The sequence below is a fragment of the Apaloderma vittatum genome, unplaced genomic scaffold (assembly GCF_000703405.1).
Source record: "Apaloderma vittatum isolate BGI_N311 unplaced genomic scaffold, ASM70340v1 scaffold43083, whole genome shotgun sequence".
NCBI classification, from domain to species: domain Eukaryota; kingdom Metazoa; phylum Chordata; class Aves; order Trogoniformes; family Trogonidae; genus Apaloderma; species Apaloderma vittatum.
The window spans coordinates 1-24,972 of NW_009707242.1; the positions used below are offsets into that span (position 1 = coordinate 1).

General features: G+C 36.4%; 1 protein-coding gene across 1 annotated transcript; it reads right to left on the reverse strand.

The window, feature by feature from the left end:
• Positions 1 to 5,698: 5,698 nt before the first annotated feature.
• LOC104271421 (dachshund homolog 1-like) lies at positions 5,699 to 22,921 on the reverse strand (the record flags this gene model as incomplete). The annotated part of the gene is made up of 5 exons (XM_009866085.1): positions 5,699 to 5,765; positions 9,633 to 9,701; positions 10,160 to 10,303; positions 14,771 to 14,918; positions 22,770 to 22,921. Coding segments are annotated over 5 exons (536 nt in total), but the record flags the coding sequence as incomplete, so codon positions are not given.
• Between the last annotated feature and the right edge of the window lie 2,051 nt (positions 22,922 to 24,972).

Here is a 24,972-nt window from a genome sequence, read left to right on the forward strand (position 1 = left end):
ATACATATATATAAATATATATATACATATACACAATGGATTGTCTGCCAATCAAAAAAAAACCCAGTAAAACAAATGTTTTAAAAACTGGTGAGCTGGTAAAGCTAGTAAGGTTTATTCTTCTTAGGGGAGTAAAATAACATATTTAAGATAGAGCCCAGTTCTTTCTAAAATGCGTGAAAATTAGAGAACTTATTTTCATAGATATAACTTCTGCAACAGTAATGAAATTCAAGGTGGTGCACACAGATTAATGTTGTTATTTATTATTATGTATATAATGTCACTGAAGTGCATAGCACTGTACAGCTGAATAATAAGTGCACGACCCTGACATTAATACAAGGCGTTACCCACTGCAGTCAAAAAGCAGCTGAAGTTTAAGGCACTAATCAGAAGGAACATGAAGCATTATAAGTGTGTGTTACGGCAAATAGGAACAATGTTTAACTAGCAAATATTTTAGGAAGACTAAACAAAAATAAAATAGAATCTGGCAGACTAACCAAAGGCTCCACTAAATGTCACTGAGGGTTAGATACTAAACTTCTAATGGTTTACCCCCTTCAATACCACCACTAGGTGGTTTTTGGTTTTTTTTTGAGCATAAGCAAGACGAAAGAGAAGAGTAACGCAGAAAACACAGTACCCTTCAGCTTCTCAAATTGAACTGCATGTGCATACGCTTTCACCAATGCATTAATTTGTTTGACAAACTCCGGCATGCAGAGGAGGATCAATAGCCAGACAGCAGACAGCACTCCCTAGTGGGTCACAGCTTTTTTTTTTTTGTTGTCATTTTCCACACTTTTCTGGTAGCTCAGATCACTACTGCTACCTAGAGGTTCTAGAATAACCCTAAGAAGGACAATCACATTACAGAGAGTTTTACATCTGCAGTATAACCAAAGCTCCAGAGAATGAAACCAGTTGGTTTATCAAACTTTGGAAAGCTTAAGAATGGAAAATTTAAGGAAGAAACCTGATAATCAGACAGGTAAATAGAAAAACAAAATCTATCTGTCAGACTGCTGAAAATCACACTCACAAGACATGGTATTTCACAAACACAGACAGACCTTCTCACTACTTTTTTAATCCTAAACTGAAAATAGAGACTTCTTCTTGACAAATTAAATGGAAATTATTAGCTTCTTAAAAAACAAAAACCAAACAAACAGCAAACCAAAAACTAAAAAAAAAATTGCCTAATGGAATAATCTGCTAAGTGGCCTAAAAATCACAGAAAAGTTCATCTCCAAAAAAAATCAGTCCACCGTTTTGTCACTGCTGCTTCACAGAACCTTTTTATATTTCTATGGGTCTAGAATAGTCAGCTGTTAGTTTCCATAAACAGCCTAGCTAAGTAGCAGATGTTTCCTTGGGCAGTTATTCAATATATCTAGCAAAAAAAAAATAAAAAATCCCTTTGCCTTCCAGGCTTCTGACAGCTTTGTTTCCAGCTCCTGACTTCTTCTCCCTGCTGAAATGTTCAACCTTTACAGCAGGCCTGCACAACAGGTGGGCCGTGGGTCTCCTGAAGCCTGAAAAACCATTTACTTGGCCCATCAGCTGCTGAGAAGCATCATGTAGTGTTTGATTTGCCCAGCTGCCAAGAGTCAACAACAAGATGTCCAGCAGAAAATGCATATCTCCTACCTAGTCACTGATCCCTCCGAATGCACACAAATCATCTGGTCAGCCACCTGGTCAACCAGCAGATATATAGCTCCAGATCACGCACACGCATTGCCTCACAGGTCAAAGAAGTGACTTAACGTGAAAGATCTGCAATATTCCAAAGTAATATTTGGCAGGGGCTAGGTTGAAACAGAGGTGGAAGGAAAATTGGGAAGAACAACATAAAGGAAGCTGAAACTGTTGACACAAGTTGGCAGAGAAGAAGGAATGTCACATGGCAAAGTGAAAATGTATTTTTATTCTGAAAATGACCTGATAAATCCATTTGAGAATTCTGGCCTTATACTAAAACCAAGCACCTTTCAGCTAGAAGTCTCATGTAATAATAAATGACTGACGACAAATCCATCGTACTTACTAAACAGCAATAAAAATGGAATAACTGATGAGCATGTATCAAGCAAATAAAACTGCAGGATTTACAAGTTGATATATATACTTAACATTTCTAAGATGTTTTAATGAGAAAAAAGGCAAGAAAATACTGAGTAAAATGTATAAAACATCAGGTGCTTCTCTTTTCTCAGGTTTAATCAATTAATACTGTAGAGAATATATGACCATTGGTTTACATGCCATTATACAGATGGATGATCTTGTCTTTGAGGCGCTATGGGAGCAAATGGAATTGCTTTTGATTAAGAGGAAGAAGACACAGAGAGGGACAGACAGAAATGCAAAGACAGGAGACAGAAGTCCTGTGAGAAAGACGCAATTATTGAAGGCACTCTTCAGAAGGGTAACAAGTAAAAGAAATGGACTTGATGCTGGTCATCACAGTCAATATCATGGGTAAAATAAATGAAGGAAAGACACAAAAATACATTTTAGTTAAAAGCTGCAAAGAGAATGGATGTCCCCAGAAAAGAAATAGATGTGCTGTCATTTGAGGATATTGAAAACTATTTTTAAAAAATCATTAGTTAATTTGAGAGTAGTCTTGCACTGGAAAATGTGTCCTTTCTATGATTAGCAGCCAACAGTTATCTTCTCCAAGTCTACAAAATATAAACTCATATAAAACTTGAGGTTTAGAGAAATTAGAGCACGAAGTCTGATGCAGTTGGAACTGGAAATAAAGACAAAAAATGTTTCTAAGGGAAGTGAGTGAGACTGATTAAACACATAGGTAGAAACACATAAACCAGGGCACTGGAACACACTGTGAAAGAGAGATAGTAACAAGAAATGATTGTTTGACAGCAACTGGGACTGAAGTTGAGGGGATCAGGTGTTTTGGAACAACAAGATAAGAACAGGACCCTGTGGTTGAGAATAGGAGGAAACATGGGGGACAGAACACAGGGCAAGAAAGTCAGATAATGTCATCTGAAGTCTCAGAGAAATCTTGACAAGTAACTGGATTTGCAGCATATGGATAGAGCATTATGAGCCAATATCTGATGATGTTTGGACCTTGATTAACAAGGATATTATGTGTAAGAAGTTAAAATCAGAGGCTGGAATAATGATTGGATATAAATAGAAACTTGTATTGAAAAGTGAGAAAAAAACAGGTAAGAAAGAGATTATAAAATGGGGAAATGGACATTAGGATTGATACAAAGGCCAGAGATGAAGAAGAAACAACAGTAAGAAAGCTTGATAGAGACCCTGTTAAAAGTGATATAGGCTACAAGAAAAATGAAATGAAGATTCTGTGCCCAAGAGCAAGAAAAGTGCTCAAGATCGTCTTTATCTCAACAAGTATCTGTAAAATCCTCAGGGCAAAATGGTCTTTTGTTAGACTACACTGCTTATAACAAGGTATTGGTTTATCAGTTACTTTGTTAGCTTTATCACTGTGGAGTCCATAAGGTTGTCAAATGTCACCTCACTGTGAAACTTCTTTGTAGTTTACTTCTTAAAAATATCCTAGGAAATGGGTACCTAGGACATTATTCAGATGGTGAAGCAAAACACTCAACTGTTAGGAAATGCCAAAATTAAGATTTAACATATGAAAGAAATTGAGATAATCATTCACACCTCTTCTGTAAAACTTGATGTCCAATAATGAAAGCATTATATATAAACCAAGTATTATTTAAAGTGTGAGAATACACATTGAGCACTGAAGATAAAGAAAATATTGGCTAGATATCTATTTATTCAACTATATCCTTGTCCCCTGCACTGAATGAGGCAGGGTACTGTGGAAAATACAGTATCTAATCATATAATTAAAGATTATATCATGACGCGTGCACAAAGAGAGTTGAACAAAGGTGCGGAAGACAACTTTAATCCTACCATTTCCTAATTTTGGAATGCTTGACTTTACAGCCTTGATAATGGCATTTCCAATACAGTTTTTGATCTCGTAAGACATATCATCATACACTTCCACATGCTTTTGTCCAAGATATATACATCAGAAACAGAAGTGTGAACACAAGCTTCATAGAACCACCACAAGTTCCTTTTCAATGTGAAGTCTTTCAGACAGCTATCTGTCCAACATCCATATAGCAAGAAAGAATCAAGGACTATCATTTGCTGTGATTATCACGCTGATTCTGCTTGTTGAAATACAGATTAAACAAGTTTCAAACCAAAGAAGAAAACAATTTAGGTCAGGTTTTCAGGCAAATGGCTGAAGCTGTATCTGAGCAATTTTTATTAATGTGGAGGGCAGCTGCAGAGCAGCTTTGCCCTAATAATTAGGCAGCAAATCGCACACACTAGGTTCCTGGTATGAGCAAAGTTAAATCATAATTTTTTTGTCACTCTTCCTCAGTAGCCTTCAAGGCCCTTACAAGTAATGACGTACAGGGCTGTGCAGTCAGTGAGCTGAGCTGCAGTTGCTTTCTTTCTCTGTTTCTGGATCTGCTCAATGTCTCTGTTTCCTGCCTTGTCTGTTCTGGGAGGGAAAAAGCCAGATGGCCCTTGGAAGCTTTTATGTGCATGGTAGCTGAGTGGCTCTTTTTCTTACATCAGGAAAGCAGAGTCTGAGGCCACTTAGCACTACACTTAACTGAACTGTTAATATGAGCCTACAGAAGAGGTGGAGAACTAGAAAAAAGGTCAGAAGAAACAGTCAGTGGAAAAGGGCTTAGAGAGCATAAGTTGATTTTGCTAACAGACAGGGAACATAACAGACTCTTTTGGAGAAAGGCTGATAATGTGCTAGAAGGGGAAAAAAAAGTATTTGCAGCAGAATAAGGAATCGAGGAATGAAATTTTGATTGGTGAAAAAAAGGAATGGAATGTGTGCTAGAGGAGAAGGCGTAGTTAAGGAAAATCGTCTGAAAGAATAGAATAGGACAGGAAAACTTTGAGAACAGGCAAAACGCAAAGGATCTCATGGAAGACAGACATTTGGGGAAAAAGAAAACAGAAAAAGATAGGCTTAAGATTTCATGTCAACTGAACAGGGTGAGAAGACAGCGAAGAATGTTGGATCTGTTTTCAGAAGCAGAAGCAATGACGGCACGCAGAAGTCAGAAACTGACTGAAGAAGGTAGAAAAGGTACAGGCTGAGGCAATTGCTAGAAGATAGGAAAGAAATGGAGAAGACATACAAAATAGCAGCCTGAGAGAGAAAATTTGGTTAAGCTTCCTGTTCTTATCAGGATAGCTTTAGAAGAAAAGCACAAAACAAATTGGGAGTGCTTTGGGAAAAGTAAGACATAACAGAGCCATCATATGAAAAGAACGGTCAGTGGGGAAGACAGTGCAGAAGCATTATTTTAGAGGAGTTTAGATAATGTATAAAGGGAGTGGTGTTTAAATGGAATGAAGATGAATGCACAAGACTTAGGAGGGAAACTACCAGGAGACAGAAAAAGCAGATTTATAGAGGAATTATGGGATTTAGAGAGGAAAAGAAAAATTAATAATGTAAGCAGGCAAATACATGGTAAGTAACCAAATGAGGAAGAAAAAGTCAATGGAAATAAGTAAGAGCGACAGTAAATGTCATTCTTCTAGTGCTTAGTAAGAGGTCTAGTAACAAAACAGTATATAAAAGTCAAACATTATCTTTGTATGGTACCTTTTTGTGTGGGATGAGGGGGTCTTGGGAAACCGGATTGGGAGCTAGGCATAGGCATCTAGTGAACCTACAATATGTATGGAGAAGAGGATAATCTGCTTTATTATTATTTTAAACAGAAGCAAGAAAGAAAACATTTAAAACCAGTGTCTACACCAGTTTCTATAACTTAGCAACTGTTTGTATCTACTAAAATATATGTAAGTATATCTCAGACTCATAACTCGGTTATTTATTATGATATTTGTTAGCATTTTATGTATATTCCAGCAAGCTATTATCTACCCAGTATTAAAACAAACCTCAACCCTATAATATCCTGTATTGCTTCTTTTTATAGCCTTATATTAAAATTTCTTTTTATTATCTCTCCCATTTTGCAAAATACTTTACATGAACTAAAAGTGAATCTGAATGAGTGCTACATGATGAAAAATAGAATAGAATACAAACCCCTTACTGACAAATGCAAATATCTTTTATGCTTAAATTAGTCCTATGCCTGACTTGCAAAAGTGATAGAAATATCAACATTAAAATTAATCTCAGGTTAACAAATATCCTTTTATTTATATTTGATAGTAGATAATTTCTTTATTTTTAATTATGAGTTCCTTGCCTAATATTTTCTTAAATGCTGAAATTACAATTGGTATTTCAATTATTTCATTTCCCCACAGAACATTGCAGCTTTCTTACATTTGTTTGCTTAGTTATAGAACTGCATAGCATGCTTAATACAGTAAGTTGAAAAAAAAAAGATTGTGGCTAAAAATACTATTATCCCAGATATGATTTGATACCAAGATATGATATATTTTTGAGAGGAATAAGAAAGACATAAGTATTTCCTTATTTTTTTTTCCCCAGAACCTGAAACATGAAAGAGATAGTATTATATTCTTCATTGTGGAATATATTGTCTATTCCGCATAATTATTCTTCTATGGTGCATACTTGAGTATACAAAATATCATTTACAGATAAAACATAAGGACGTAATTAAAATTTTGCAAAATTGGAAAGATATGGTCTTCGTTGACCCAATGGAAATTCCAAAGAGTGTAGCAAAAAAATCACAATTTCACCCATCAGAAGGCTTTTTCAGAGTTTTGCAGCTAATTCTTCAAGGAGCCCATCTGTACTGAGCATGCTTTATCCTGGTGCTGCAGTTCTTTCCTTGCAACTCTTCCTCCTCATTCCTGGAAACAATTTGCCAGGCTAAATATTGAAACAAGAACAGAGTGCTCTCAGTGCTTCCCTCCCTGCTCTCCAGGCAGAAGAAGAAACTGAATACGTACTGAAAGCAGCACGGAAGGTGAGCTTGAAGCAACAGGGAAGGTGAGCTTGGTAGGAAGGTGGGGAGAGACAGAGAACACAGACAGAGATGCGGTCACAGACAGGGAAGGCTGGTAACTGGGAATATCAGGGCAGCTCTGGGCAAGAGGAAGAGGCAGTGGGAAGGGTCAGACAGAGGCAGGGGGTCACTTGAGAGAGAAGGAGCTGGTAATTAAAGAAATAGTCAGGGTGGCATGAAACCGAGAATGCTGGAAGAACACGAGGTTAGGAAAAAAGAAGCACAACTAATGCAGAGCAAGGAAAGAGTGAGATTAGTCACTGGAAACAGCTCTAACTGGAGTGAGGACGAGGAAACTAAAGCTGGACAGAGACACAGGGATATGTGCTAAGGGGGACATGGAGAAAAGGGAGTTTATGGTGAAAGGGAATCCTAGTTTTGAAAGTGAACACAAAGAGTACTGACACTTAGCACATTCATCTGCTCTGAACTATTTTTGAGACCTATCACCCTAAAATTGCCGATTCACAATGACAATAAGCTCCTACAGTTACACTTGTGTGGTAGGATTACATACTGTGGTAGATCTAAAAGTTCTGAACTGCTGTACGACAATTAATCTGAGTATATTAAAATAGAAGAAATGACATCTTTATTTCTTCCTTCTTTTTTCCTTTTCCTTAAAAAAACCCACCTGTTTTAATTATATGTTAAGACTGCAAAGCAGAGACAGGAAATGTCAGAATTAAGGTTGCCTTTGCAATGTGATCCAGTATCATGATCAGACTATACCATGGTCCAGTACTAAAGTAAATAATAATCTGTGGATTTATTTATTTATTTTTAATCTGCACGATCTTGGATAGATGAATCAAGGAATGGTCATCACTGAGAATGTTTCCTGCAAGCCCTTGATTTCATTTGTTGCATAAATGGAAATACATGAAATGAGCATAAGTAGGTGAAGGATAGCTGGAAAAGAAGGGATAACCATGATTAAAAAGATAAAGCACTGTTTCTGTGTTGTTTGGGATAAGTCCTTCAGAATACATACTTCCATGCTCATATTACACATATCCAGCTAGGTATTTCAGCCCATAACCAAAACTGAAATCATCAGGAACAGTGATTTGAATACATTTGCCAAAATGCAAAGTATCCTGAAAAATTAGATCCTCGATACTTAAAAAGTTAAGCAAGTTGTCATCTTAATGTCTGTGACTCTATCTCCCATTTGGAATACTCCAAACTTCAGTTCCTTGCAGGAAAACTCTGAAGATAAAGTTACCAATGCTTGCCAAGAGCTCAGGTGACTAGTGTAACAGGATGGTCGCCTAAGAAATTCAAAGTTTGTCTTTGCACCAAACAAAATAAATAGATTATAACAAAGTGTCATAATGACTGGATTTGTACTAAACGAATTGTGTCAAATAGGGCTTCGAGTAAGGCATATATTTGATGCGAAGGAAAGCAGGATTCTGGAATAACAAACCTCAGAAGATGTACCCACTTCCCAGGCAACGTTTAATCTGGCATATTCCATCTTCTGAGTTACTGACTTTGCAGAAATAACTTGCTTTAAATCTAAATGGTTTTGTCTATATCCATGTGTTTGTCTTTCATACAAGCTTATTGCCTCTTTTTTATTTGTTTATGCGCTCAATACATTAAAAGCTTGTTGACTTTCTATTCTGTTGTTACAGCCTCCTTGTGGCACACCAGTAACAACTCTTTATGAGTCAGAAAATGTGATTAAATAACACAGAGAAGATGTCAAATGATACTGTTAAGATGATTGACTTCAAAATGCAAAATAAAGGCAATTGAGAGTGATTACTGGAGCTAATCATTTTAGCTTGCCTCTGAAAAATGCACCTTCATTTACAATTGAAAACAAATGCTATTTTTACTGTTTAGTATTCATGTAGGTAGATTTAGTCTGTTGACTAGAGAAGACATTATAATGTAAAAACTATGTTAAAAATGTGTTCTTTACTAATATCTTACTGTTTGCAATATATAGATATACATTTAGATTCACAAGGGAAGTAATATGGCTCTCTTTAGTATTTCATGTATAAATTTACTCAGCAGATTTGTTTTATTAAAATGTAAATAATGGAATATGGTAAATGAAAAATCCAAGAAGGGAATAAACAGCTTATTTATCGTTAATGCTCAGAGTAGCTTATTGAAATACACCTTTGAGTAACTGCCACTGAATATTAGCTACGAAATTCTCATCATGCCTTGAGAGTTATCCATTAGGTTTAGCCATTTATATAGTTAAAAGGTTCAAAATGTTTCAAACATAGCTTTACAATATTGTTATCTCAAATCTAACTACCCATATTCACAAAAACTGCATTCAGCATGTCTCAGACTCAACCCAATATTGCTTCAAATTAATTATTCTTCTTTAATTGCTCTGTATAAACAGAAATGACCTATTAATTTAAAGAAAATCTATCAGCACAAAATGTATTCTCTCTTATAAACAAGCAAGATGAACTTGACCTTGTTTGAACTTGTTTTGATGTGGCCCAGATGGTAGGCTACATGCTTGAATAGCAGTCTAAAGCTGAGGAAAAACTCATATAGCAAGATCTAGATTTATAGCCTTTTGCAAATTCCTACCTTGTATTGTCCTTTCAGCATCTGTTCTGCCCCCGCTGCGGTCAGCTTCTATCTCTGGGGTCAGAGAGTCTAAAAACATAGAAAGGTAAGACTGACACATATTTCATCTGATTCTTATAGCCCTTTTTACAACCTGTTACTCCAATGCTGAATTACAATACAATCAACCTTTGTCATTTTTTTTAATGTTGAACAATGACTGGAGGCTAGGACAATTTTTTGTTAGACTAGGAAGATTAACGAGCAATAGATTTTTCAAGTATAAAGTGGGGGAGAAAAAGAAGAAGAAAAAGAATTGACTTTTTGAGCTAATAATATAATATTGTCCTAGTTTGAACATTCTCTCCAGTGAGTTTATTTGCACATACTGTATAAAGTAACAGAATAATAAAGAGAGAGGCATCACCTGAATAAAGAAAAGAAGAGATATTTTCTTTTTCTCCCTCCTATCCTGTTGCAATACAACAAGCTTCTTTTCGCACTTAAATTGAAAGTTAATGACATGCAGGCAAAAATCTGCTTCTTACCATTTAGGACCCTGAGACTATCTGTTGAAGCTGCCTGTTTCAGTGTCTGTTCTGCTTGCTCCCGTCGTTTAGTCTCAAATTCAAGTGCTTCCTGCAATTTCCTCTTTGCCTTCTTTTCCTTCTTTAGCCTTTTCTGAATTATTGCTACAAAAAAAGAAAACCAGTGTACTAAGATTTTGATTTGAAGCTTGGCTACACAGTTACATATTAAGAGTCCTGAGAAACATTGCAACTGCAACAGTTCGTATAAATTAATTAATTATCCAGTACCAATTTAAATTACTTGAAATATGCCGGAATCACACTGGGATATTCTAAGAGGTAGTGTTCTGTACCATGGTATTGAAAACGGTATGAGATGCTCAGCTATAGCAATTTTATTATTTTTATTTTTAAACGAGTGAGAATCTCTGAATGTCCAAATCAGAAAACCTTAGAATGGGCAATGTAATGTACTTTCGCATCATGTGACATAGATTCACCTCTCTCTCTGGAGGTGAAGTATTCTGGGGGTACTAAGCCCAGCAGTTTGTTATTGTTTGTTACTGTGGGCACATAGTTCCCACACAGCAATGAAGTTCGGCCTGCCTGCCTGCAGCTTCTCTCCCACAAGAGGGAGATCCAGCTGCTCGGGTGCTGGGGCTGCAGGAAGAAGGAGCTCAGCCCCCAGCCCACTGTGGTACTCCTTCCTTAGGGAAAAGTCCAAACTTTCTAACTTCCCTCCAAGCTGCTGCTTCCTACAAGCCACCCGATCCCTTAGTGCCCAGTCTCTTCCCCATATTTATTTCTTATCCACATTTCCCCTTGCCTCTCCCGTTTCTCTGTCTTTCTCTCTGCCAGCTCCTGTCCCATCAGACAAAGAACCTTGAAGTATTCATAGCAAATCCTTTACGTCACTGGATCCCTCCGCCAAGTAAATATTACTCTGCTATGTCAGGGTGAGGGAAAATATTAACAAAGTGAGGAATATTTCAAAATTAAGCCTTACGAGGGCATAACTTAGAAACATGTTTTCCTTCTATCTCTTCAGTTCAGATTTTACAAGTAAAACAATTTCAAGATCAGGATAAAACTTTGTCTTTTTTTTTTTTCTATGCTACCAGTGACTTAGAACTACAAAAGTAAGACTTGCATGATCCCAACTGAAGCAACATATCACAGGTTACATTTCTGATGGAAAAGGATAATGTGAACCATTTTTTTCACTCAATAAAAGACAAAGTGAGGTTCTAAAAAGTTGTAGAGTGTATCATTACCTCCCCCACCATACCCCAACTTGTCTTACACAGCATATTTAGGGTTTTCATGGATGTGCATCTAAGAAGTTTATTTTTCATAAGATCTTCTGGGATAACCCTCCTGGATTGTCTGTTATTTTGACAGTAACTAAAAAATTATTAACCCACACTAAAAGAACTATCCTTATCAAAACTGGATATTAGGTGATACCAGGTTTGACTGCCAAGATGTATCTAGACCTCTATCTCCCTCCGAAGAAACCTCTGGTATATGCTTAGGGAAGAATGCTAGAAAAAGTAAGAAAATACTTCCACCAGTTCATACTCACTATTTCACAGAATCATACAGAACCACAGAACTACTGAGGCTGGAAGAGACCTCTGAGATCATCAAGTCCAGCCTATGACTCAACATCACCGCATCCGCCAGACCAAGGCACTAAGTGCCACATCCAGCCTCTCCTTAAACCCCTCCAGGGACGGTGACTCCACCACTTCCCTGGACAGTGACTCCCAATTCCTGAGCACTGATTTCCAGTAGTCAGTGATGGTGCTACCTTTCACAAAATGCAAAGAATGAAGCTCTTAAAGGGAAGCATCGTTGCTATTGCTATTAATTTATATGCTTAAAGGGAACTGTCATTGTTACTACTATTTAATGTATATGCTAAGAATAACCCCTTTTTGGTGATCTTGGATATTTTTGTTGCTATACAGAACTGTTCAGACATATAACTACACAACCTGTAGTCAGAATAGCTACGCAATTTATATGCAAGAATTTGGAATTTTGGTTCTTCCTCATTTTGTACAGTACCAGTTACTTTACAGCCTAAGTAGCTTATACTATCAAAGAACATCTAGCATCTATACAAAGGCTAAACTAAACACATTTTGAATCATTGCACGGTTTTAATGTTTTCATTATAAGTACTTTGAAAGTGATTGCAATAAATGAGAAGGAAACATATGTTGCTTTCTGAATTAAAATGTCATCATGGCTGACACATTGTAGATGTGACTATAGCAGTCAGAGCCAGAATTAGCAAGCCCTTACTGTGTAGCTGCTCACAGAAGAGATATTATCCTACATTCACCAGTTGATGAGACACATCCTACAGCCTTAGAAACCACTAATTGGAATATTTACAAAGAAGGAAGGAAAGAAGCAGTTCTGTAGAACATACAGTAGCAACAGTGAATTTAATGTTCAAAAAATGGCAAAAATATTCAGATGTAGCCACTAAAGAAAAAGACATTTCACTTGTGTTAGCATGACAAGCAAAAGATAGATGTTGCCTAGTGCTGAAGTTCCCATTCACATAATGGGTTTTGACCTGCATGTGACACAGTGACTCGTGTTTCTATGCTGTAGCTTTATAGTGCATTTAATTTCTTTTTTCATATGGTATCTCTTAACTTAAAAAGGATATGGTACACTCCTCCATGCTTTCATTAAGACATGAAACTTTCTTTAAGACATGACACTCGCTATCTGGCAAACTAACACTAGGTAAAGCCTCCTATATATTTTTCTACATTAAACTGAAGAATAAAAAATCTCACAACAATTACAGTCTGGCCTTATTTTTTCTCTCCTACTTGGATCTGTTCATTTTAACGAATAAACTATTACTTTTCTTTCTTTTTTACAGAAGTATCCCCTAGTGGAGCCAGCCATCCTCATTATAGTTGCTTTGCTGCATGCCACCATTAAGTGTTCAAATCCATTCCTCTTTGGTTCAGGTCTTTTAGCAGTGCACTATCATCATTAGAGGGATATATATAAAAAAGCATTATGCTGAAAATAACATTATCAATTATTTCAGTACCCTGAACAAAATAAGGGACTATCCCATTCCCTTTCCTGACATATAACTTCGAGTGAAATTCATTTTGCTTCACTTTAATTGCTCAAAACATTATGTCTAGTCCAGCCTAGTCAACTATATAGCCTCTGGAGTTCAAGAGAAGAGAAAGAAGCCTTCAAAGAGTAATTGCCCCCACCTGCACCTGTCTGAGGATAGACAAATCTCTTTCTTTATTGACCACAAAGAGAACTTATATTAACTTAAACGAGGTGCTTAACTTTCAGATGGAAAAACTCAAGTAAGGTCAGATGGGTCTCCCCCAATCTCTTCTACTGTGTATGTGATTGCCTGACTAAAATCAAATATATAATGAGCAGTTGTGAGACATAGAGGTAGAAGGATGTGAAGAACAACCAGCCTCTTTTACAAAACTACTTCAAAAGTGTAAGTGGTGCAATTGTACTGAGCAAAATAAACAAGTTGTGGACAAATGGATGATTCATAGCACAGCTGTGATAATTGTTAATAGTAATTGTCTTTAAAAATATGTTCTCAGAAATTAAAAAAATGAAACTGATGATGTGGCAGTCTTACCCTTTAATGGGCCAAGGGATGAAACTGGATTACATTGTGTACTTATTGCTAGCACATTAGTTGAAGGTAAAATGATATTGCCTGTGAACTGAAATGTTCTAACTATCCCCTATTTAGCTGGCTTGCAGAAAATTAAACTGGACAAGAAGAGAGTTATAACTCTAGCTCTGCAAAAATTCATATCTGACTTGTCATGGTCTGTGTTAAACAGCAAGTGAGCCCCAGAGGTTAACTGTCCCTTGCAAAGTAATCAGACACTATGAAAGGGCAAGTTATACACATACAGAAAAATGGACCTATAAAGAAATAGAGAACATGGTCGTAATACAAATACTTAATGCAAAGTACTGTAAACTGCCCTACCCTTACCAGCAATAAAATTACTTAAAAATCTTTAACATGCATATGCTTTACAGTGGGCTGATGTTAATGTTTGAAATGCCACCGATGCTACTGCTTTATCAAGAACTTTAATTGTTCCTTCTACAAACGTGTTCCATCTACTATGCAGTATAAAGGGCTTATATTATGTTCATATTTATTACATTATTACATTATATTATATTCATATTTATTACATGAGGTTTGCCTCATGTGCAATATACGACCCTAGCACATAAGAACAGACACAAGAAATCCTAAAATCTTGCAGATTTTAAAATTTGATATTAATTTTCCTTGTATTAAGTAGGTGACCTTTTTAATAATGATTGCAACCTGCCAAAGGCCATTACAGCACCTATGGTATTTATAACTGTGTTGTTAATTATTGATGTAATAATTAATATTCAAAAAAACACAGGGAAAAAGGAAGATCCTTGTTCTAAATCTCATGAAGGTCCTATGTAGAATCAGGCAGCCTGGTGAGGTGAGGGGGAAGTTTTCATCAAATATAGCTGTTTGATAAAAAAAATAGGTTTACTATGGAAATAAATCACAAGGTGTTTATGTTTGTTTATTTAATATACCTCTATTCTTCTGCTCCACAGCCAACTGTTTTTCAAGTGTTTCTCTCAGCTCTCGTTCCCTGAAGAGCTCCATCTTCAGCTCTGTCTTTTCCAGTTGAACCTGTTTCTCTTGAGCTCTAGCATTGTCTATAGCAACCTTTAGTAGACCCTGTTCAAAGATAAAGTCGGATAATATTTGAAGAAAGTTACAACAGGTGACATAATAAATAATTTGTGTTATTTTTTCTTGATTCATCATGTAAGATTTTACACATTACATAATCCTATTACTGGGTCTAAGCTTCCCAATTAGCAAGAGCAGATTGTTACTGGAATTGACTTCAACAGGTGGGCAAAAATCTGTAAAAAGCTGGGAATCAAGTTTTCCCAGAATACATAAACTCAACTTGGACTGTGCATATAAGTAATATGAAAAAGTGACAGAGATAGGTTTATGCCTTATAAGAGATAAAAGGGGCAAATCTACATCAGGCACTTGCTTGTGACCAAAACAAAAGGCTGTACCATTGAAAAAGAATGGGCAGTCTCGCAACCACATCAATCCACAGAACGGCAAATTCAACCTCTAGCACAACTCAAGCCAATGTAAATTACCAAAGGGGGAAAGGCTCTTTCAAAGGCTTTCCATTTTCCTCCTTATTGTTGGTAATTATTAGTATTTTAAAATATTTTCACATTTCATAGAGTTTCCAAGGAAGACAAAGTTATTGGGATGCTAAGCAGAGAATAGCTACAAAGCAGGAAAGGGCTGTCAGGGATTGGAACAGGCTGCCCAGGGAGGTGGTTAAGGCTGGATTCAATGATCTGCAAGGTCTCTTCCAGCTGATGCGATTCTATGATTCTATGATCTCTGTTCTAAAAATCTGTTCCCTGGCCTTGTACAGTCGTTTCCTCACAGCAGAGAACAAAACGCAATCATCTCTCAATTTCTTGACCTGGGATGGTTGAAAAAAACTCTACCTTTTTTTGTTATTATTGTATTAGGAAACAATGATTTAACTTATTCTAAATTTCTCTTAAGAATTTCAACTTCACAATTCCTTCTTTTCTGCAAGGAAATTTCCTCATCCCTCAGTGTGCTTCCTAAAGCAGATTCTGAATTGCACATTTTTTCACTAAAATTGTTTCAAGTATCTCCAAAAGAAGGAATGGAAAAATAAAGCACCAGGGAAAAAGTATTTTTCATGAATGTTAGACTGCACATTTATCCCACTAGTCTTCCCTATGTCAACGCCAGCTTTGAAATTTGTGTCCTTCAAACTCCTCCTTCGAGTTCATTTTCAGAATCTGTTATTTTCAGTACTCCTCATCCTCATTCTTAAATAAATTGTTGCCTCAAGTGTTGTCTCATTCAGAGCTTAATGCTTTGCAGTTCTGTTACCCTTCAATCTATTAAAGTCCACAGGAGGGGAGAGAAATCAACACTTTCCGACTGCAAGGCCCAGATGGTCACCAAAATGATATACACTACCTATGTACAGAATTACATTTGAAAACATCTAACAATTGTAACACAACAAATGTGTTTACAAATACGGCTAAAGTTTTGGCAGTTTCCTTCAAAAAAACACAAATGCTATTCTAAAATAGCTAAAACATTAGCTAAAAATAATAGTGCTAAAATTTATCTAATAGTATTAGATAGAAATAGCTAATAACTTTGTATTTCGTGTTGAATGTTAAGCCTAGATGATTGCTAAAGAAAACTACATAATGCTAAGTATGAAGGTCTACAGATCAAAATAAAATACAATTTGAAATATTTGCAAAGCCTTTCCAATCTATAGTTTTGAAAATTAATAGCCACCTGAACTCCCTTCCCTTCTCTGGCTATATTCTCCTACATTCACAACCATCAGAGACTATGTTTTCTGTATGGGATTTCAAATTGTAAGGAATTGAAGAAGGAGTTGTTTATCAATACCTGCTTCTGGCTTATGCTTAAACTCTAGAATATTTTGACATCCTCCAACTCATCACTTCCTGGAACATGTGATTCATGCAAATCATTAATAAACCAGATCAAATGAAATTAAATGAAAAGTATTTTTGATGAGAAGTGTACTGTCAAGTACATTTAAAGCTGCAAACATCTTCCTCCCAAATTCTTACAATCCATCCTATCTAACATTAAAATCGAGATGCTAAAAAACCTGCCATCTTTACTCAAGTCAACTACATTCATGTACATGTTTCTTCTTCATCAGGAACAAACAATTAGTAACAAATGAAAGAGATCATTACATCAAGTGCCCTTTTAGATCACCCCAATTAAAACTTTAGTTTAGCTGTATTTTAATTCTAAGATACCAAATTCTAATTTTCTGCTCTGATTGCTCTTGTTGACTTATCTTTGAAAGATGTACTCTCAGTGCAAAGCCTAGAGATTATTTAGCAAGATGCCAATGTTGGCACCACTTAATGTGTTGATTGGTTGTATTATCAGTAGCAGTTTAAAATAAATTACTATTAAACTATTATTGTCCTTGGCTGACAAAACACAATATTTTGGTGTTCTTTAAATATGAAACAATCATTATGAATAAACTTGGAGAATAATGCTAGAGTCTAACACTGATGTGTATAATTTTATATTAAGAATTGCTGCAAAGTACAAAGCTGCTAAAAGCATTTTACATTTGCTACTGAATTTCTACACCACACTTCCTCCTCCAACCTTTCCTTTTTTTATACTTGCTGCTAACGTAGCTAATGGTAATACATTACCTATTGCTACTGATTATGTCTGAAAAATATTAGCTTTTTGGAGCCAAGACCCACTAGGGACTACTTATAAGCTACACAAAATTAAGTTTCATTTTTAGAAGTTAAATCAGTGCACATCAGTAGGCGTCCAATGTGAAAAAAAATCTGCACTACAGCCAAACTGATGCATATGCAAAAGTGCTGTTGCTGCCAATGACAGCTCTAATGCAAAAATACTGGAAACATTCGGTATCTCCCTGTATTCAGTGCAGAAGGGGGGTGAGAAAAACAACCAAAAAGTACACCATCTAAAAATCATCAGTGCCCCTTGGAACAGGAATAGCAATTTCAGAGTTGCATGAAATTCTATTAATTCTCCCTGTGGATCAGCTGTAAAAGATTATACAAAATACAGTATGTCCAACTTGTATTTGCTATGGCTAATCCTCTAACCTGATATTAAATCAATATGCTGCCAATGACAATGGGAAATGCAGTGCAACACAGGACATTAACAAAAAGAAAATATTTCCCTTTAGGGAAGGTCACATGTTATGGAGACTGGATAATGATAATTGTAGTGAACACGCTCGGTTTCCAGATTTGGTTTTAATACAGTATGGCTCTATCTGCAGATAGGCTTTAAATGTGGCACGCCATTCTTCCCCTCTGCGTTACTGTGAATTTTTTTGTTATTTACTTCAACACAATGTCAAAAATGGACATTTTCTCCCTGGAGATTCATAGATACTCTGATTTGGTTTGTTGACTTTAATTGTTTTAATATTTTCCACCAGTAGAAATACCCCAAAATAAAAACTGATGTTTCTTCCATCCTCCAAAGTATCTAAACATGCCATTATGTTAGGGCAGTCTACTGATCCTATAGAAATTAAACACACGTCAAGCCTCAGCTCAGCCTTAAAGACAGCATTATCCATTGTTATTTCTTAAAAAACACAAATAATGTGGTGCCTACGTCAAAAGGAGGGGAGAGGAAGGTACACAGAAGCTCCTTCTCTGTCTGGCTACATCTACACTGTGTTCCACCTAACAAACTTCACTTAGCTACACAGTTCTATGTGACATTAAAATGGCTTTACTAGCTAGTCCAATGGTCTATCTAGAAGGTCATACCCTGTTTTAACAACCACTCACAGTGAGTGAAAGAGGAGAACTAGAAGAACAAGGCGTGCACACCATGAGGCTTTCTTAGTCAAACCTCCCAGCTTCCAGAGCTTTGGAGCTCAGGGGCTTCCTTTCGCAGTATTAGCTATTCATGGTGAAAAAACACTTTCAAATAACACTATGTCTCTTTTAGTCAAAAAAATATATATAATTTGTATGCTATCATCATTAAAATTACCTAGTGAAAGGCTTGTAAAAAAAAAATCAATATATACATTTTCAGTTAAATTCACAGGTTAATTTTTGAATATTTGCTGTTTGTAACTGACTACAGACTTAGTAACACAAGCTAGGTTTGGCTATCTCTACAGATGGCTCCAGAAAGATATGTTTGTAATAACTAAGATTGAATATCCCTGCCGCAGGTAAAGACATATTGCACAAGTACAAAAGACATTTTTCCATTAATACTTTCTGTGAAAAACAAAATAATTTTTTGTGAATTTTAGCAGAAGGAAAATAAAATAACATGAAGTAAACCAGTGATTTTTATTTCATCCAGTGTTTGCAGTATTTTTCTCTTGTGTATTTAGTCTTAGATGGTAACAGTGATGGTAACAGGAGACTCACAGCAATAAAGCCAGTAGTTCGTTTTGTTTTGTGTTTTTTTTTTCATAGGGGAATTTAGTCTGTAATCATGCATTTCTTTTATCAATATCAACGGGATACTTGTGACTTACTTTACATCTCTCTTTAAAAATACTTAGCAACAAGACTATGCCAATACAACACAGCTATCAGGGTGCAAGTAATTCATCCCTTAGATAATAATGGAAATTCAGATCAGGGACTGTAAAGATTCAGATTTTAAAAGCTTAAAATAACCTTATTATTAGCTAGGAATATTGCAGTATCATGAAAGGCTGTGGTTGTAACATACATTGGCATAATCGAGCCATCACTCAAAAAGCTGAACTTTTGCGAAGGATACGGAAACATCTTTAGCCTTCTCACTGGCACCCACACAGCATTTTGCTGTGACCGACCTTCCATCACCCTTCATCCTCCCTGCAGCTGCACAGAGACTTCCAGCATTTAATCTGGAGGAAATCAACAAATATACATTGGGAAGGAACAGACATATCATTTAATTTAAGCTCTCCGGGGAAATTTATTTTCTCTTCCTTTTAGATGTGCAGATATATATCTGAATAAGAAAATACGTCCCCAATCTCATTTCTTTATTTTATGCGTGTATTTGTTTAACTATATTTTGTTACAGTTTATTATTTGCATTTTGGCAGGTCCCAGCAAGAAATAAACATTACTTGTTCTGGGTACTGTATACTGTTAGTATCTCCTCTTCAAATGTACAAATAATTAAGCATTGTATTTTTGTTTCAGTCAGTATTTATGGAGAAGTAAGAAAAACATATATATGATATACAAAAGTAAATAAACCTAAGTAGCAGCCCCTGGTGACAGTGATAGCAAATAGATTTGTCTAACATTTGCCTAACATTAGGAACTAGTGATTAGGGGCTAACCACCTAACTTCAGTACAAACAGAAGACACAAACTCGCTTGTGTTTAGTGGCCGATTTTAAAGGATGACTTAGACTCCTGGAATGGAATTCGGTAGAGTTAGGCATCAAATTCAACCACCTAAGCTTCTTCAGCATCTGCAAGACTTTTTGCACATTTTGTTTTCAAATATCAAAAGGATTTAGGAATTTTTTGCTCACATACTCAAGAGCGCTGTCCCGAAGACCAGGCTGAGGATCCTCCTTACCCTGACAAAGGTCAGAATTAGAGCTCTAGTGCCCATACAGTACCCTGTTTCCCCATTCTATTTTAAACTAGGACAGGCTCTACGACCTCTTCTGATCTTTCCAGAAAGTTAGATCTGCTCCACTGGTAGCACAGCTGCACAGCAAGAGAACAGTGAGGGACCTTACTGCTCCACCTCTCATTCGAATCCACATTTCTGTACTGAAAGGGATGAAAAATTCATCTGGACCAAAGAAGAGCAAAGAGGAATCTACCCAGTGGCAAGATTCCTTCTGACTCATATACAAGACTCATCACAGGTTTCAGGGTGTGCATTTGCATTTCTTAGCAAATTCACAAATGGTATTGCAAGCAGGGACCACAGTAATGAATTTCATCTTTCTACAAATCCCGTTAACGTGTTTGAGCTTGCAGTCAAATACCTGATACTCAGTTCCGGAAGTGACATCACAATATTTTAACTCATTTGTGGGCCTGGGGTAGCCTCCTCTCATTGCAGTAATTACTAAATATGAAAAACATTTTAAATGACCTTGATTACAGAAACTGCCACTAATGTGCACAGATCATTGTAACAGACTCTAGAGTTTTAAAGTGAATACTTAACATTTTCTACATGGATGGGAAAATCAAACTAGGTATTTATTTATACTTTTTTTTTTTAATGAAGTTGTTTTCTAATGTCCTGATATCCCAGAATGTTAAGTGTTGGAAGAGACCTCGAAAGATCATCTAGTCCAACCTCCCTGCCAGAGCAAGATCACTTAGGAGTAGGTTCTGATCAGTTAAATCTACCCAAGGAAAAAACATCTTGATGAAAGGATTCCCAGAGATCTGTGGAAACCATGTCATGTGATGTGGGGACATACTGAAAAAATCCAGAAGGATTTATGTCCCACCTATTTACTCTGATAGATGATTTCTCATGATGTGGTACCTCAAGGTATGGCCAGTAAACTACAAAAGTATAAAAGCACAATGAGAGAAGGCATAAAGAAATCTCTGGTTTCTTTACAAAGTTGCCTTTCATTTTCGCTTCAGAACAGGAAGCGTTCAGACAGGATTTCATTTTCGTTCAGACAGGATTAGGGTTGTTGTTTCTTCTTAAAAAAACCCAACCAACCAAACAAACAAAAAACACCAAACAAAGGCAATGACTGAATTTCGCATTCACGTTTTCTGTAAATCAAAACCGAATGCATTCTTGGCAAATTAATCCTGGTCATTTATCCTGAAGTAGTGCAGCACTCTCATATTCAATCACAAGATTAGCTAACCTGTTGATGCTGAATGCTTTGCTCATTAGGTTGCTGTCTAGAGACATTGAGTGCACACATTTGTCAAAAAATTACTAAGAACTTTCCTATACATGCATGCACAGCTAAATCACTATATACTATGGTAACTGTATTTTCTCGCTTAGAAAAAAGATACATTCTTTATGGATTGCAGCAGATCTGTTAGACGAATACTAATTGTTGTAGAATTATCTCTGGTTACGATTTAAAAATTTAAGATCCTAAACAGGGAAAAATTTTGCAAAACTTACGTTAGAAGTCAGTAGCTGCACAGAAGAGGCTTATCCAGAATGAGTACAACACAGCTGCATTATTTCCTTCACTGTCATTGTGCTCCTGCATGCAACATGCAACCACATTGTTGCAAAAGTTGCATCTGGGGAACACATGATGACTGGTTTTGTGGACAAAAAAATTCTTCATTCTAATATGAAACACTAACATCTTGGCTCCAAGCTACATGTTAGTGTATACCTTAAATAATATTTGAATTGAGCTGTACTGTACACACAATGGACATCATGACTACCAAACAGGAAATCTGCAGAAAATTTGGTAATACTCTTTGAAGTCTATTCTTTGAGGACAGTACTTTAAGTGAAATGAGCTTATTTATAAAAGAAGTGCTCTTTGTGAATGCTTTTATGGGAGACACATTTCAAATAGCTTTAAATATCATTTCCACTTTGGCACTCCAGCAATTTAAAATGACTATTTATTAAAGAAATGTTTCTCTGCTTAGTAAATGAGATAAAGTTAAACAGTAAGATACATTTCATTATCCTGTAATAAAATGCATTTAAGACAAATGTTGTTTAATACACCAATGCAATTTCAAGTGAATTCTCTGCTGTGGTTTAATACACAATCTGTATTTTTACATACTGTATCTGACAGCTTCTAAATTCATTTGTTTGCCGTGGTTCCTTTAAAACCTAAATTACTAGAAAGTTTCAGTGAATAAGTTGATCCAAATAATCTCATGAACTGATTAAGCTGGAATGTTTATATTAATTTAGACAAATCTGCAACTGGCTCCTTTCCATCCCTTTAAGCTGATCTACAGAAAGGCCTACCTGGATGTTAGTCAGAAGGGTCTCTATGGAGGACAATCCATCAGGGAATAGAAAAGGAGATGGAAAACCCGGAGGTAGTGGTTGCCCATGCCCAGTTAGAGAAAGTTTGTCAAGGCTGTCTCTTGCGGTTGGTGTGGAGAGCGGGGTCTCATCTGTATGTGATTGAAACAAAAATATAGAACAAGTTACGCTTGTCTGTTTTTATTAGACCTCAGTAATGGCTTCCCTAGTGGTTTCCAGAACATTTATTGCAAATTGGTTCCTGCTATCAGGAGAAAATGCTTTCTGCTGAATTTTCTTTAATGAAAAAGCTGTGGAGATACAACAAGATAACATTAATGAGTAACTTTATAAGCCTTTTAAATGCAGTCTCTAATGAGACTGAGTTTACAGTGCCATAGAATCTTTTTAAAACAAATATTATCTCACATATACTTGTGATAATATATTCAGGCTGACTTTATGGGCACCTTCCCAATTATCTCATTTTAGCTTGTGTTCTATTTGGATTGACAATAGAATATTTTCTAGCATGACATATATTTTGTATACGACAAGTATTTGAATATGAGACTTCCCACACAATTAACCCTTCCCGCTCCTAATGGTTTCACTTACAGCTCAGAAGATTCTGCAACATTGAGATAAACTACAGCTTCTCAGTGCATTTTTAATCAAGATAGTACACCTGATTCCCACAATTGAAACATGCTCTGAACAATACATGAAATTAACAGCATGGTTACAATCACTGCCCTAATTTTTTTAAGCATGGACATCTTCTAACAATTAATGCTAAAAGCCTTAGTGGGATCTTTGTAACAATCAGATTTGATCAGTTCTGACATCACAATGGGAAAAAAAATCCCACAGCTTGAAGACTTCTAAGATTAAAGTTTCACGGATAATCTGTGAACGGATTATAAAGTAAGTGGAGGAAAAAAAGAAAAAAAAAATCCACACAATTAACAGAAACTTCAACACTCTGGTGTTTTTTTTAGTTTCTGAAATATTTTTAGACTACTGTTGATATGATACAGAAATTTAGGTCAATTTCTTTGCACCAGATGTTAATCTGAATTCTTCAAAAGAAAAACTATCTGTACATATATATAGATACACATAACTATACATAGTCTTCTTACCAAAGGCTCAGTTATTAACCGACACTTACTGACGTAGCTCAATACAATACAAGGACATCACAATGTATTCTCTGTATTATGCAGATCTCTGCAAAACTACTCAAATCCAGAAGAGTTGGTCACACTTGCTCTTTTCCATCTGGTCTTTGATCATTATAAGATATATATGTCCTGGAATATTTCAATTTAGTTTTCCTTCTGCATATTATTAGTTATAGCTTCAAAACCAGTTATATTTCTCTAGCCTATCATGTATATTCAGCGTTACATTACATGAAAGTTCTCAGCCTAGTTGCCTAAAAGAGCTGTCTCTCTGACTGGAGTGCAGTATTTTCTTAAGGGGACATAGTTTAAGACCAGGAAAATTGAAATCTGCAGCAATGAAGGGACAGAGCGTAGGCTTTGATGAAGAAGAAAACCATAACTCAAAGCCCCAGTTCATTAATGTTTATAAATATGTCATGGGGGAGTGTCAGGAGGACGGAGCCAGGCTCTTCTCAGTGATGTCCAATGACAGGACAAGGGGCAATGAGTACAAGCTGGAACATAGGAGGTTCCACAAAAATATTAGAAAAAATTTTTTCACTATGAGGGTGACAGAGCACAGGAACAGGCTGCCCAGGGAGGTTGTGGAGTCTCCTTCTCTGGAGACATTCAAAACTTGTCTGGACACTTTCCTGTGTGATCTATGTAGGTGATCCTGCTCTGGCAAGGCGGTTGGACTGGATGATCTTTCGAGGTCCCTTCCAATCCCTAACATTTTGTGATTCTGTGATTCTGTGATCCCAGCAGTCCCCATCCACCAGAAGGAAGCAGTCTCCATCATCCATGTTTGGGTGCAGATTTCTTGCCCCAACCCCTCATCAGCTTTGCTGCTCTGGCCATTATTTACAGTACCAGAGCAAAAAGCCTCACGCACTATGTCCCTCCACAGAAATACCCAAACCGGCACCTGGACATCAACTTCTGGGCTGCTACCACTCAGCTCTGTATAGCTTCTCTTCACTAGAAGCAGTCATCAGCATAAACATATTAATCCGTCTGAACTACTACACGCA